Source organism: Thalassophryne amazonica, chromosome 11, assembly GCF_902500255.1.
Source record: "Thalassophryne amazonica chromosome 11, fThaAma1.1, whole genome shotgun sequence".
Classification (NCBI taxonomy): Eukaryota; Metazoa; Chordata; class Actinopteri; order Batrachoidiformes; family Batrachoididae; genus Thalassophryne; species Thalassophryne amazonica.
This window is the reverse complement of record NC_047113.1, coordinates 13036652-13053464: the sequence shown is the minus strand read 5'-3', so window position 1 is coordinate 13053464 and position 16813 is coordinate 13036652. Positions and strand designations below refer to the sequence as shown.

At 45.1% G+C, this 16813-nt stretch overlaps 1 protein-coding gene across 1 annotated transcript in view; it reads left to right on the top strand.

The window, feature by feature from the left end:
• Positions 1-16813, top strand: part of tenm2 (teneurin transmembrane protein 2) — an 899715-nt gene that overhangs the window by 714535 nt on the left and 168367 nt on the right. Inside the window, 1 exon segment of the mRNA XM_034181532.1 lies at positions 14332-14570. Within this exon segment, the coding sequence (XP_034037423.1) occupies positions 14332-14570 (239 nt within the window).

The window sequence follows — 16813 nt, the reverse complement described above, 5'->3', positions numbered from 1 at the left end:
CGGCATGTCCTGCCCAACATGTGTGTCTTGTGGCTGGCCCACCACAGGACTGACATCATGTCATGTGGAACAGAGCTCACGTTGGTCACGTGACATTCAGATCGCCGCTGCGTGTTATGATCTGACGGTCTGGATCACCCAGGGGGAGCCTGTCAGTGTGCGCACCATGCACACATTCATTGTAGTCCATTGCAACCGTGATATATGTTATTATGTATGTCCACATGATGACAGCAAGCAGACACATGTGCGTCACAGTGGGCAGTTGTTAGTTCATGTCCGTCCAAACACAGTACGTGTTCCCCAGCCGTGACATCCAGAACCACAGATCTCCACAGCCGCTCCTGTGGGAGGACACACCCCCTGTCAGTTTAGCGCAAACACCAACGTGTCACTGTGTCTGTTTGCAAAGCCACACTTGGGGGGCACTTAGACAAATATTACATCCAGCTTGACAGTGAATGCCTGCTGGCTGTTTTTGTGATGATAGCACGAATGGACACACGTATTCTAAGTGCCAAATGAGCAGTGTTATATGTTTGTGTGTGTCAGCTGGAATTTGGCCGACACCTGCTGCAAGAGGGTTCGATGGACTTGCACAGTGCACACTCCATCTTTCAGCCACTGGTGTGCACAAATAGTTGCAGCAACAGGTGTACGAGGCGTTGGAGGCAGGTACAATTTTATACCTTTTGCATACGATTCTTGCTTCATGCACAATTCGACCAAATTCATACTATGTGTGAAGGGGCCCATAACAAATCACATTTGAAAAGCTCTTGCTCTCAACAGCATCACTGACTGTGGAGACTGTGGTCTCTTCTAAGCAATTCCACCAACTCTGGAGGAAGATGAAGCACTTTAGATTTTTTTGTAGCAGCAGATAGTTGACAACAGGTTTTACACAAATGATAAAATAACCCCCTCTCTCTTCATAAAGGTAATATATATATATATATATATATATATATATATATATATATATATATATATATATATATATATATATATATATATATATATATATAGTTGCATTTTATTACACATCTGTGATGGCACCATCCATGCTGAAAGGTACATCCAGGTTTTGGAGCAACACATGCTGCCATCCAAGCAACGTCTTTTTCATGGACGTCCCTGCTTATTTCAGAAAGACAATGCCAAGCCACATTCTGCACGTGTTACAACAGCGTGGCTTCGTAGTAAAAGAGTGCGAAAAGAGTGCAGGTGCGAGACTGGCCTACCTGCAGTCCAGACCTGTCACCCATTGAAAATGTGTGGCGCATTATGAAGCGCAAAATAGAGACCCCGGACTGTTGAACAACTGAAGTCGTACATCAAGCAAAAATGGGAAAGAATTCCACCTATAAAGCTTTAGTGTCTTTAGTGTCTTTAGTTCCCAAACACTTATTGAGTGTTGTTAGAAGGAAAGGTGATGTAACACAGTGTTAAAGATACCACTGTCCAAGCTTTTTTGAAACATGTTGCAGGCATCCATTTCAAAATGAGCAAATATTTGCACAAAACAATAAAGTTTATCAGTTTGACCATTAAATATCTTGTCTTTGTGGTGTATTCAATTGAATATAAGTTGAAGAAGGTTTATAAATCATTGTATTCTGTGTTTTTGTTTTTGTTTTTTTGTTTTTTATTATACACAACGTCCCAACTTCACTGGAATTGGGGTTGTATATAGATATATAGATATCTATAGATATATAGATATCTATATATCTATATATCTATAGATATCTATATATCTATAGATATACAGATATATAGATATCTGTATATCTATAGATATATATACAGTAGATATATAGATATCTATATATCTATAGATATATGATAAAAGTATTGTACTTTAAGAAAACCTGATAAACATTCATAAATATATGAAATGTGCAATAATTTCAACTTTGGTGATAATCGATATGAAAATTTGTTTCTATTTAAATGTCATTTTTCAACATATAATTCGCACCAGAGTAGAAGTTTCAGGACCTCAAAAGTGATTTTAGATAACTTTCACCCATCACACATAATAAGAAAGTGGAGGAACCAGCCCAGCACTGCAAATATTGTCATAGTCTGACAAAGTTGGGAGGAAAAGAGGTGTGATCAGCAGTGTCAGAATGCATCCAGAGTAGCTCATCCACACCTGCACGATGGCATCCAAAGCGCATGTAGACAACAGGTAGATAATAAAGACTGCTGTCAGATGGCCATAAAAGGCACTGAAGACTGCCCGATGTCCAAACGTTTGGATGGCAAATACGGGACTGGACTGGGAGCGAGCAATGTGCTCCGTGCACATGCGTGGGGCTGCAATTATCACTCAGCCATGTGTGTGTGTGTGTGTGTGTGTGTGTGTGTGTGTGTGTGTGTGTGTGTGTGTGTGTGTGTGTGTGTGTGTGTGTGTGTGTGTGTGTGTGTGTGTGTGTGTGTGCGCGCGCACGCACATGTGCCACTGGACAGCTTCGCTGAAAGTGGCACGTGTGCGCATGTGAGCAGGGAACAGCATGGCCAACTGCTGGCAGTTCCCACGGAGTCTTTCCAGGGAACTTTCTTTTTTCTTTTTTGCTCACTTCAAGAGCACAACGCAACTCTGGCCACCGCGATGGTCAGATTATCACATGGGATTCATTTGTTATTATGGCTGAGAGGATTTTAACCACAGGCTGCCGGTTTCAGCTCCACATCCACATCAGCAATGTGAAACACTCCTGGACTGCTGTTGTAGGTGAGATTCATGTTTATTCATCACAGCCTGGCACAACAGTTCCATGTCATATCTCCTTCAGAGTTAGCATGAGATCTGGTCAGCTCAGAGCCTGACGCGTGCAATGGTGCGTTACTGCGCCCTACAGAGAGGTGCAGCCGCCCATTTTATGTACAGATATGATGGTGACAATATTCACATTATTTAAGTCGCCAACGGGAAGGAATGGACAAATATCTGTACTGTAAGGTCTGTTGTGGTTATAACAGCCTGTTCAGATTTGCAGCACATGGTGCTTTCGGTTTGATAGCTGCTGTTCACATTCACTGTACATGTTAATAATTCATAATGTTTATCGTGATGAAGCATGCCACATACATTTCAATAGTTCCTTTGTGCTCTGGGGGAGGGGGGGATGGACATTATTATATGTGGCACATGCAGGTCATACCGGCAGGCATACCATGCCAGATCCATCTCGAGGTTCCCTCGTATGCGCTCAAATAGTTCCATATTCCATTTTGCTGCTTCCCATTTTCGGAATATGTAAATTGTGGTCAGATGGTCCTCAGATTGCACATGGACCACTGTTGGATAGGTGTCCCATCTCGATGGTGCCCGGAGGATTTTGAACATGTGCAACACACTCGGGGCTGCCGGCCAATTTTGACCACCTGTGTGGACTTCCGTAAATGGCTGTCAGAACATTTTGGAACTGAAATCCGACACTTTTCGGATATGCGGCGATTCGTCATTCTGGTGCCATTCTGCGTGATTCCGGCTATGTGTGACGGGAGTATTAATGTATGAGCAATTGTGTTGTAAAATTATTTAAATATTGCATGATCATTTGCAAATGTGTTTGTTTGGTAATCTAGTGGCCAGTATACTTACAAAAATTATTATTATCTATATTATAATAGTCAAGTGGCCTCTGTGTGTATGTATGCATGCGTGCGAGCGTGCGTGCGTGCGTGCGTATTGCTTCAATCACAGAGAAACTGGGGAGACCTGACATTTGCCTTTTGTTATGTTTATGTATTTTGGGTCAAGGATGAATACTGCAAAAACAGAAAGTTGATAGAACTAATATTTTTGGAGACATTAGGGATATTAGCTAACGACAGTGAACAATGAACATTGTGCTGCAATGCACCATGGGGTTTTGGGGTTTTATATGTTGTTGTTGTTGTTCATGTTAGTTTAACAGTGCTGTTCGTATTAGTGATTTATTGTTTTTGTAGTTCAGTTGGGTTAGTCAGTTTAGTTAAGTGTCATGTTGCCGTTACCATGAGTGGGAAGTGTAGTGCGTTTGATGTTTTCTGCCACTGTTTTCTATGTGGGTGTATAAAAATAAAAGCACCTGCTTGGGGCAGAATGCAGAAAAGATGAAACCACTGGCTCAGTTTTCATTCTGCCATGCAGCTCACTACAATATATTGAAACCAATGTGCCGTGTGTGTGTGTGTGTGTGTGTGTGTGTGTGTGTGTGTGTGTGTGTGTGTGTGTGTGTGTGTGTGTGTGTGTGTGTGTGTGTGTGTGTGTGTGTGTGTGTGTGTGTGTGTGTGTGCATGATTTTATTTAGTAAGCTCAATGTAAGTACATAATATAACTGTAAATATGTTAAAAATACATGGATGACACAAGAAAGTGAAAACACTTATTTCCAATGTGGTCCATTTAAAAATCCAAGTAGTAACAAAATACTAATAACAACATGATAATAATAATAATAATAATAATAATAATAATAATAATAATAATAATAATAATAATAATAATAATAATAGTGTGTATATGATAACAAGAATCTAAACAATTTATACATTCAGTAAGACAGTAAATTAACACAAAAAATACAGAAATTAACAGGAAACAAATGAGTTCCTCCTCTAAGAACTATTGAGGTCTAAGGTTCTAAAAACATTCTTGACTTGCACGCCATTCCAACCCATTACAGAAACTTTGCAGAATTTATTACCACCCTTTAAAAATGTCAGCTACCTATTTTAGAAACACTACCCAATCTAGAGCCCATGGATCCCCACAGGCAATGCGCTAGTAATTATTATTCATTAATCCATTTACTATACCCACCTACTCCACTTAAGAGTTACAGAGGAACTGGAGCCTATCCCAGCAGTCATAGGGCATGAGGTGGGGGTACACCCTGGACAGGACACCAGTCATTATTATTATTATTGTTATTATATCATGCCACTAAAAAGGGGTGGGTGGAGGCATCAAATACTATTTATATTATAATGCAGAGATGTGTGTGTGTGTGTGTATGTGAGTCGCAGGACCTCCCAAACTGGAAGAAACATCACATTGTGTACTACTTGTGATTTGAAACAAGTGCTTCAAAATGTTCAAATTGGTGTTGAACCATATTAAAACATATGTATAGACCAGTGCTGCATTGCTTTTGACTTTCATATTTAAAATCCTGCAGTCAGTGCAGGATGTGTATGTGCTCTTGCACATACTGTATTTTCCAAAGTATAAATCAAAGATTTATTAGTTTGAGAGGTCCTGTGTCTAATATACAGAAAAATCCCACTCAGCTCATCTCAACTCAAGCTTTATTGTCATATGCAAAGTAAAGAAACATGTTTCCATGCACAATGAAATTCTTACTTTGCCACACTACACTGAATGCCCAAAAGAAAGAAAAGCAATATCAATAAAATAAATCTAAGTATAAATCTCAGTTTAAAATATGTATATCCCTTATTATTATTATTATTATTATTAATAACAATAATAATAATAATAATAATAATAGTTATAATGACTTTCCCAGGAATCAAAGCAGTAAAGAAACTCTAATATTAAAAGAATGAATTTCGATAATTAAAAAACTACACTGCAAAAATGCACAAAATCTCAAATTAAAGAGCTGATAATATGGAAAATAGGTGTGTATTTTCAAGTGCAACTTATATATGGGTTTATTCTTCCAGAAAATATGGTAGACTTGTTGGGAAAGTGTAGTGACACGGACCCACAACAGGGGGCGTAAATGAACGGACAATGAAAGAGTCGAATATGAACACTTTATTGTTGTGAAAGGGCACAACCAAAACAAAGAGGAATACAGAATTTATGAAAACAGTCAATCCACAAAGGTGACGTGTGGGCAGGCTCGAGGATAGAAGATATCTGTCCTGAGAAGAACCGGAACCACACGATTTCCTCCACCACCGAACCTGGAGAATACTGGAGCCGCCAAGTCCCGAGTCCCCAGGTGGCCACTGTCTCCGAATGTCGGATCTGGTACTGCTGGCGAGGAGCAAAAACAGTAAGACGTGGGTGCGTGCACACCCAGAAACAACAATGGTGGAGATTACACCTCCACCTCTAACACACACTCGTGCAGCTCCTGTCTAACCACTTATCTGGTTGGGATGTGAAGCGAAGCCGTCGCTGAATACACCAAACGCCAATCTCACAGATAAGGCACACCACAGGAAAGTGGCTGCAAAAAGAGTTCAGACTAAGACACAGTTTAGATTACGGCAGAGAATATTACCTTCACTGGTAGATGATATCTCGGCAACGAGGTTGAGATGACATCCGGTTTTTATGGAGTGGAATGATGTAGTGAAGATGGATGACAGCTGGCATGAGATAATGAGTGACAGCTGTCACCCCCGGCTGTGTCCGTGGCGGCAGCGCCCTCTCGTGCCTGAAGCCCGCACTTCAGGCAGGGCGCCCTCTGGTGGTGGGCCAGCAGTACCTCCTCTTCTGGCGGCCCACACAACAGGACCCCCCCTCAACGGGCGCCTCCTGGCGCCCAACCAGGCTTGTCCGGGTGACGGCGGTAGAAATCGGCCAGGAGGGCTGGGTCCAGGATGAAGCTCCTCTTTACCCAGGAGCGTTCCACGGGTCCATACCCCTCCCAGTCCACCAAATACTGGAACCCTCGGCCCATTCGACGGACGTCCAGGAGCCGGTGCACTGTCCAAGCCGGCTCCCCGTCGATGATCCGGGCAGGAGGCGGCGCCAGACCGGGAGCACAGAGGGGTGAGGTGAGGTGCGGTTTAATCCGGGAGACATGAAAAACAGGGTGGATCCGCAGTGAAGCCGGGAGCTGGAGCTTCACTGCAGCAGGACTGAGGACCTTGACGATCTTGAATGGTCCAGTGAACCTATCCATCAGTTTGGGGGAGTCCACCTGCAGGGGAATGTCCTTGGTTGATAACCACACCTCCTGCCCGGGCTGTTATGCAGGGGCCGGGGACCGCCGGCGGTCTGCATGGGTCTTAGCCCTCGTCCGGGCCTTCAACAAGGCAGAACGGGCAGTGCGCCACACCCGACGGCACCTCTGCAGGTGGGCCTGGACCGAGGGCACACCGACCTCTCCCTCCACCATGGGAAACAATGAAGGCTGGTACCCCAGACACACCTCAAACGAGGAGAGGCTGGTGGCAGAAGACACCTGGCTGTTATGAGCATACTCGATCCAGGCCAGATGGTCACTCCAGGCCATCGGGTGCGCAGATGTCACACAGCGGAGGGTCTGTTCCAACTCTTGGTTGGCCCGTTCTGCCTGTCCATTTGTCTGTGGGTGGTACCCAGACGAGAGGCTCACGGTGGCCCCCAGTTCTCTGCAGAAACTCCTCCAGGCCTGAGAGGAAAACTGGGGACCATGATCCGAGACTACGTCAGTTGGTATCCCATGCAGACGGACGACGTGGCGGACCAGGAGGTCTGCAGTCTCCTGGGCTGTTGGGAGCTTCGGGAGGGCCACGAGGATGGACGTCATGCCCTGGGACGATGGAAGGCCCGTGACGAAATCCAGGCCGATATGGGACTAGGGGCGATGAGGTACCGGAAGCGGTTGGAGAAGTCCTTGGGTCCTCTTGTGGTCTGCCTTGTCGGCTTCCATGGACGCCCACCAGAAGTGCTGCCGGACAACTGCCACGGTCCTTCGCACCCCTGGATGACAGGAGAGCTTGGAACCGTGACAGAAATCCAAGACTGCAGCTCTGGCTTCTGGTGGGACGTACAGACGATTCTTCGGCCGAGTTCCGGGGTCCGGGCTCCGTGCCAGGGCCTCCCCGACGGTCTTCTCCATGTCCCAGGTGAGGGTAGCCACAATAGTGGACTCCGGAACGATGGGGTCCGGTGGAACCAACAGCTCTGTTTTGACTTTGTCTTCGTGTACCTGGGACAAGGCATCTGATCTTTCGTTCTTGGTCCCGGGGCGATAGGTGATCCGGAAGTCAAAACGCCCGAAGAACAGTGACTAGCGGGCTTGCCTGGGGTTCAGCCGCTTGGCGGTCCTGATATACTCCAGGTTCCGCTGGTCAGTGAAAACCGTGAATGGCACAGACGCTCCCTCCAACAGGTGTCTCCACTCCTCAAGAGCCTCTTTCACCGCAAGGAGTTCTCGGTTGCCGACGTCATAGTTCCGTTTGGCCAGGGTCAACCTGCGAGAAAAATAGGCACACGGGTGAAGAACCTTATCGGGCTCTCCGCTCTGGGATAGCACGGCTCCTATCCTTGAGAGTCAGAGGTGTCCACTTCAACCACAAACTGGCGGCCAGGGTCGGGCTGCACCAGAACTGGTGCAGTCGAGAACCGTCGTTTCAACTCCTTGAACGCGGCTTCGCACCGATCCGACCAGGTGAAGGGGACTTTGGAGGAGGTCAGGGCTGTCAGGGGGCTAACTACCTGACTGTAGCCCTTAATGAACCTCCTGTAGAAATTTGCAAAGCCGAGGAATTGTTGCAGCTTCCTACGGCTTGTTGGTTGGGGCCAATCTCTCACCGCCGCAACCTTGGCCGGATCAGGGGCGACGGAGTTGGAGGAGATGATAAACCCCAGGAAAGACAAAGAGGTGCGGTGAAACTCACACTTCTCGCCCTTCACAAACAGCCGGTTCTCCAACAACCGCTGCAGGACCTGACGTACATGCTGGACATGAGTCTCAGGGTCCGGAGAAAAGATGAGTATATCGTCCAGATATACGAAGACGAATCGGTGCAGGAAGTCCCGCAAGACATCATTAACCAAAGCTTGGAACGTCACGGGGGCATTAGTGAGGCCGAACAGCATGACCAGGTATTCAAAATGACCTAACGGGGTGTTAAATGCCGTCTTCCACTCATCTCTCTTCCGGACCTGAACCAGGTGGTACGCATTCCTAAGATCCAACTTGGTGAAGATTTTGGCTCCATGCAGGGGCGTGACCACTGAATCTAACAGGGGCAACGGGTATCGATTGCGAACCGTAATCTCATTCAGCCCCCTGTAATCAATGCATGGACGGAGTCCGTCGTCCTTTTTGCCCACAAAAAAGAAACCTGCACCCATCGGGGAGGTGGAATTCCGGATCAGCCCGGCAGCTAATGAGTCCCGGATGTAGGTCTCCATTGATTCGCGCTCAGGTCGTGAGAGGTTGTACAGCCTGCTGGATGGGAACTCAACGCCTGGAATCAAATCAATGGCACAATCGTACGGACGGTGCGGGGGAAGGGTGAGTGCCAGATCCTTGCTGAAGATGTCAGCAAGATCGTGGTACTCAACCGGCACCGCCGTCAGATTGGGAGGGACTTTGACCTCCTCCTTAGCATGTAAACCGGGAGGAACCGAGGATCCTAAACACACCCGATGGCAGGTTTCGCTCCACTGAACCACCACCCCAGACGGCCAATCAATCCGGGGATTGTGTTTCAACATCCACGGGAAGCCCAAAATCACGTGGGAGGTAGAAGGAGTCACAAAAAACTTGATCTCTTCCCGATGATTTCCAGACACCACCAGAGTTACAGGTTGTCTTGTGCATGATTAAAGGGAGAAGGGTGCCATCTAGTGCCCGCACCTGCAATGGCGAAGGGAGCACCACCAGAGGGAGCCCTACCTCCCTTGCCCATCTGCTGTCCAGCAGATTCCCTTCTGACCCCGTGTCCACCAGTGCTGGGGCTTGAAGGGTTAAATCCCCGCTCAGGATTGTAACTGGGAGTCGTGTGGAAATATGTGTATGTCCCACGTGAATGTCTTGGCCCACCCTAAGCCCAGTTTCTAAGGGCGGGCGTTGGTGTTTAACCGATTGGGGCAGTCTCTTAACTGATGCTCACTCAAGCCGCAGACAAAGCACTCCCCGCGGGCCAGCCTCCTCTGTCTGTTAGGTGGTCTAAATGTAGCCCTGCTTGTGTCCATAGCTTCATCAGCAGGGGGAGCTGTAGCCACACGGAGCGTTGAGGCTGTGGAGCGTGGGGAGGGCGGAACCTTTTCGGACCCGGAAGGGAGAGGGACGGCGCGTGCCCGGCCACGTCCTTCGTCTCGCTCCCGACGGCGTTCCTCCAACCGATTGTCTAACTGTATAACGAGATCAATAAGCCCATCTAAATCCCACGGTTCTTCCTTGGCTGTCTCATTGACAGCAGCACGGTTGAAGCAGTATCTCCTCTGTTAGGGTGATCAAAAACCATTTTGAACTCCCTCACAAACCCAGTATAAGTGGTAAGGAGCCGTGAATTTTGCTCCCAAAGCACCGTAGCCCAAGCGCGTGCCTCACCAAGAAGCAAGTTAATTACATAAGCCACCTTACTGGCGTCAGACGCGTACATTACGGGACGTTGTGCAAAGATGAGCGAACACTGCATAAGAAAGTCCGCGCACGTCTCCACACAACCTCCGTACGGCTCTGGGGGACTTATGTATGCTTCAGGGGATGGTGGGGGGGTCGTTGAACGACCAGTGGAACGTCTATATTCTGCACCGGGTCGGCAGGAGGAGGAGCTGCAGCAGTGCCCTGAGTGCGCGCTGAGAGCCTCCATCCTGCGATTAAGGATGACGTTTTGCTCGGTCATCAGATCTAACCGAGCGGTAAAGGCGGTGAGGATTTGCTGCAACTCACCAATCACGCCTCCTGCAGACGCCTGTGCACCCTGCTCTTCCATTGGTTGTCCAACAGATGGTTGACGCCCCTCAGGATCCATGACGCTGGCCGAGATATCCTGTTGGGAAAGTGTAGTGACATGGACCCACAACAGGGGGCGTAAATGAACGGACAATGAAAGAGTAGAATATGAACACTTTACTGTTGTGAAAGGGCACAACCAAAACACAGAGGAATACAGAATTTATGAAAACAGTCAATCCACAAAGGTGACGTGTGGGCAGGCTCGAGGATAGAAGACGTCTGTCCTGAGAAGAACCGGAACCACACGATTTCCTCCGCCACCGAACCTGGACAATACTGGAGCCGCCAAGTCCCGAGTCCCCAGGTGGCCACCGTCTCCAAATGTCGGATCTGGTACTGCTGGCGAGGAAAAAAAACAGTAAGACGTGGGTGCGTGCACACCCAGAAACAACAATGGTGGAGATTCCACCTCCACCTCTAACACACACTCGTGCAGCTCCTGTCTAACCACTTATCTGGTTGGGGTGTGAAGCGAAGCCGTCGCTGAATACACCAAACGCCAATCTCACAGATAAGGCACACCACAGGAAAGTGGCTGCAAAAAGAGTTCAGACTAAGACACAGTTTAGATTACAGCAGAGAATATTACCTTCACTGGTAGATGATATCTCGGCAACGAGGTGGAGATGACGTCCGGTTTTTATGGAGTGGAATGATGTAGTGAAGATGGATGACAGCTGGCATGAGATAATGAGTGACAGCTGTCACCCCCGGCTGTGTCCATGGCGGCAGCGCCCTCTCGTGCCTGAAGCCAGCAGTACCTCCTCTTCTGGTGGCCCACACAACAAGACTGCTTGTTTGGAAAAAAGAAATTAAATTATTGGATGACATGTTTCAGGGATCGGTGTTCAGTCGTGCAGCTGATACAGAAAACTAACATGTCATTATTAAAACAACATAAATGTGTCATACATAGACAATAGAAAGAAATTTTTTGTCAACTGTAACACAGCAATTCAAAATTTTAAAATTTAAGTTAATTTTTTTGACATGTAACAATGCATGTCTGCTACATACTTAAGACACACAACAATACAGCTTAACTAAAATTAATATTCCAAACTGCAGAAATAGATGAGCTCTGATGGTAGAAATTGGTGCTCAGCATAGTAAATAGCATTTATTGAAGCCCATATTCATCTATTATATAACTGTTTTTCTTACTGCCATCATCTATTGCAGTAATTAGTGCTGGTTGAGGTACTACCGGTAATACAATAAAAAATTTTTTCTTTGTAATCACCACTTTCTTTGAAAACCTCTTTAACACATGCACACGTGTGTGTGGGTGTGTGTGTGAGAGAGTGTGTGTATACGTGCGTGTAAAACATTGAATAATCATTGAATTTAACAATTTAAATAAAATTATATCATTTGAAATTGAAACATCACTTTGTAAAATAAAGATGTTCTTCTGGAATTTCTCATTCTTTTGAGTAGATTTAATGTGGGCTTCAGCAATAACAAAAGATGTTTTAGACCAAAAAATAAATAAATAAAATTTCTGGTTTATTCTAAGTGCATGGTATGAGCACTTTCACACAGTATAATACTGGTAATTATGCACTTTTCAAAAGTCACATCAAGTCAATTCAAGTCTAAGCACATACACTGGTGCTGTGTTTTGCCGCATCCGCAACCACCGCCCCAAGTCCTGGATTGCAACCACACAGGCAGGCAACTGGTCTATTTCCAGATCTCTAAAATAGCTATCTGTCTACCACAGCTAGTCTTTTAGAAATATACTTTAATATCAGTGTGTGCAGAATGGTGTTTTCTATCAAGATATAAAAAAATGTAAGCATAAAATGTCAAACAAACTTGAAATAACAAGAAACAAAATGGAGAATGCCTCTAAAACTATATTGTTTTAGATTATTTATTTTTATTAAGTATTTTATCATATGCATGCCTTTATTTAATTATTTATTATGTGTTTATTTTGCATTTATTTATGTTTTTTATTTTGTCCCTTGTGATGTTGCGATGCTCCTTTTATGAGATGTTATGTGCACACAACTCTCTTGCGAAATGCATATTGTTTAATGACTACTGTATTTTCATGACAACCAGTTTGTTTCCATTTAATTTCTCTTATAAATCCTAATTGTGCCCAGTGAGGATATCCAGCAAAAGGTTTGATTTCAAGTTCAGCATTACTGTATTACAACAGAAAGGTCCAGCAAGAATGTGACATCATCTCTCACAGCTTTAAAAATTAGAGCAGTACAATGAATTCAATGTGCATATATTTATGTTCATCAAAAACACACTATCTTCATTGTAACTACAAAACTGCTTAACCTCATTTCAGCTCCACCCTCTGCTCTCGATAGTCTTTTTTTTCCAGGTGGTAAATCCAACCTAAAGGCATCACCAAGCTCCAGCGTTCGCTCTTTCCACTTTATTCGTACTTTTTGTTTGGTGACCTCAAATAATTCCCACAGTAGTTTTGTCCTACTTTAATGGTTGCAGAGTTCGAATGAACCCAAGTAAATGAACACACCTTTACCACTGTTACCGCTGCTTTACCCGTCGAAACTTAATCTTCCAACAAAGTCCTCACCCTCTGTTTCTTGAAAGCAAAATATCTTAATCCCAGAAATGTCTGCCTGCAAGGTTACAAAATAAAAAAAAAAACAGTTTGAGAAGACACTCAGCTGCACAAACAGACACAAACAGAATCAAGCAAGTTCTCCAAAGTGAAACAAAGCAGACAAAAAGTTTTGTTCAGTTGTGTTTGAGGCAATGAGTGACCTCACCTTGTCTGATGTGTCGCATTCACCTGAAGGCTTTCACCACCTTGTTGCACCACCTGGAGTCTGTGTGGAAGCATCTCCTCACCCCCACTGTGTGTGTGTATGTGTGGAAGAAGTCACAAAGGTCTCTCAGAGTTGTTATTTCCCCCCTGTGTCTTTGGGAAGTTTTGTGAAGGTCTAGGAAGGTTGGGGGTTTTTTGTTGTTGTTGTTTTTACTGTGGCAGCAACGATCCTCAAAGGTCAGAGCACAATAGAAGTCTTAATTCACAGATAGAAGGATGTCAGCCTTTTTTGATTATATGAAATTGGATGTGATCACACAGAACCCGCTGAAGAAAACAAAAAGGTACAAAAGCAAGAAGGAGACAGAGCACTAAAGTGAAGATACTCTGTGAAGAATAGAAGGAATTGGAAGAGGGGAGGAGGTCAAGTCAGAAAGGAGACATGTTGGATGAGCAGGTGCGGCGATATCTGAAGATAATGGGTAATATGAGCAAAGGACGATGGTTCAAATCCCTCTCTTATCCTTTCTGTGAGCCATGACCTCTACGGGGTGATAAAGGAGGAAGGCAGGAAGGATGGCACCAATCCTCCACAACCGTCAAGTGCAGGTGGAGGTTAAAAAGAGACCTTGGACTGGAACAAGCTGAATTGGAGACACAATCACTTCAAAGATGTAGAAAAACATAAGGCAGGAGGGTTTCATCAGAAAGAGAAATTGAAAAATCTCTTTCACACATGTGACCCCGTGTTTGGAACATGCTCTCTTTGTTGTTTATCTTTCCCACACACACGACAAAGCTCATTGCTAATTTCAATCGGCTTCCTCATCGTCAAGTGCAACATGAGCATTTTTGTCAAGCAGCCTTTCGCTGTGTATTTGTGTAGTAACTCTTTGTCTCTGCCATCTACAGGCACTTCTTGTTCAAGACGTCATCGGGTACCACTCCACTCTTCAGCAGCTCCTCCCCCGGTTACCCTTTGACCTCCGGAACGGTGTATTCTCCACCGCCTCGCCTGTTACCCAGAAATACCTTCTCCCGTTCAGCCTTCAAGCTAAAGAAGCCGTCCAAGTACTGCAGCTGGAAATGTGCCGCGGTGACCGCCATTGCAGCAGCCGCCCTCCTGGCCATCCTGCTGTCCTACTTCATAGGTACATCTGTGCACCAGATTTTCAGGGATGCCACAAAATCCTCTAAAATTGTTTTTTTATTTACATTTCATGTTGAAGTCCCCTGCTTAAAGCAGAGTGCGCATTTTAAACAGGGTGTTTTAAAGTCCTGTAATATACTCGTATGTCGCTTCAGTCCATACAGTATCTCACTGAGCAGGTCTGCACTGTGTGACATTCACACACAAACCATAGTCAACTAGTGTGTCAGTCTTCATCTCTCTACCATCAGAGAGGGGGTGAGGTCAGCAATGGCTCCTTTTCATTTCAGTCAATAGGCATACAAACATTTGGTGGTGCTGTGTGTGTGCATGGGGGGGGGCACCTTTAAGGCACCAGGTAAGTGGGGTGTTGGGGGATGAAAAGCTCTTTGAATAGTCAAAATGGGCAAAAGGTTAGAAAAATAGCAAGTAGCCAGAGTGGAATGTCTGGGCATTCCATACTTTTGCACATTGGGATTCAGACAGCTTTGCAGGTGATTTAATAAGAATAATTGCACAAACGGCAGCTGTGACCCAAATGGGAGTGGGGGTTCGGGGAGGGGGGGTGTGACAGAGGTCAACAGGAGTCGCTGTGCATATGGTAGTCAATGGACCTCACTCCCATGGCAGCCAAAGGATTCTATGACCTCTCAGTCCAGAACCCAGGTTTTAGCCAACCAGACAGCGCGTCCACCTCCCATGCTGGAGGGGAGCAAGTGGGAGGGGTTACAATCACAACACAATGCAGAGCAAGCCGCTACACTCGTGAACAACCCTGGTGTGTCCCTATCATCCATCACAAGAATGCATTTGCTGGACCATGTGAAAACAGGTCTAAAGTTTAGTGTTTTGTAAGAGTGCAGCACTCAGATGTGCCTTGCATAAGCAGGTTCACCACACATACACTATGTGGTGAGATGCGTGAGTGTGTGTAAGTGCTAGGTGGATAGCACCACAGTCACTCGGATGACATCATTAGCCAGCACGTTTGGTTGTTGTTAGCTGTGCCTATGCTACAAACACATACTATGTGTACCCTCTGTCTGAAGTATTATAAAAACGGAGTTATTGAGTTTATGGTGTCAGAAGACTGACGGACAGAACGCCTGATGGAGATGGCAAAGTTTGGACCACGGGAGCAATTTCACTTTGCAAAGCCAGCAGAGTGGCCAACTTGGAAGCAGTGTTACAGCAGGTTCCGTGCGGCAACCAAAGTTGATAAAGAGCCTGTGTACCCTCTGTCCTGAAGTTTTAGTAAACACTAAGTTACTGAGGTCACCTACGTGTTTCATTAACATGACACACTTTACACAGCAAATGGTGCATAACTGGAATATGAAACTGAGTCAAAAACAAAAATAATACCAAAATAAAGCAAATAAAACCCATGAGAAAAACCTTTATTTTTATTAGGGCTGGGCAAGTTAACATGTTATTATCGCGTTAACGCATTAATTAATTAACGCCGACAATTTTTTTTTTTACCATACGTTAATGCAGGTTTTTTTGTTTGTTTGTTTTTTTTGCAAGTTTGTCCACTTTAATTTTAAAGTGCTTCCAGACAGCGTAGTCGACAGAACTGAACCCGCTAAGTTCTCCTGAGTGAGCCCCGCACCCAGCGCTGGAGCACCCAGCGCTCATGCAGCTGGGAGTGTGTGGAGACAGACAGGAGAGGATTCAGTTTTTACAAGGTTCCAGACTTTAAACATTGAAATGAAAATATAATGGCTTACAATACATCATTAAGATGCATTAAGATGTTGTGCTGTGCCAACAAAACACCCACAATGCTCCCTTGTATAATGCAAAGTCTTAATCCAGGCCTTTTCCATCCAGCACTCAGGCTTTCAGTGAGAATATAATAAGTGCCCTGTAGATCGCAATATGTGCTCAGAGACGCCCCAAATGGATTTGGGGCAAATGGACAATGGACCATATGTTTTTGACCGTGGGAGATAGAACCACAAGATAGAGCCCTAAAGGTGCCTGTGTATCCTCCTTGAGCTTTCACTGTTGTGAGTTTGTCATCATATTGTATATTTATGTAAACAACTAGCTGGGGTACCCGGCGCTGCCGGGGTTAACCGGTTTTAGACATAAGCCAAATGTCAATCATTTTAATCAAAACAATTGCCCAACATTTGTTTTTGTAATGGTGATATCTTATAAATATAATTAATTATACTCAACAAAAATATAAACGCAACACTTTTGGTTTTGCTCCCATTTTGTATGAGATGAACT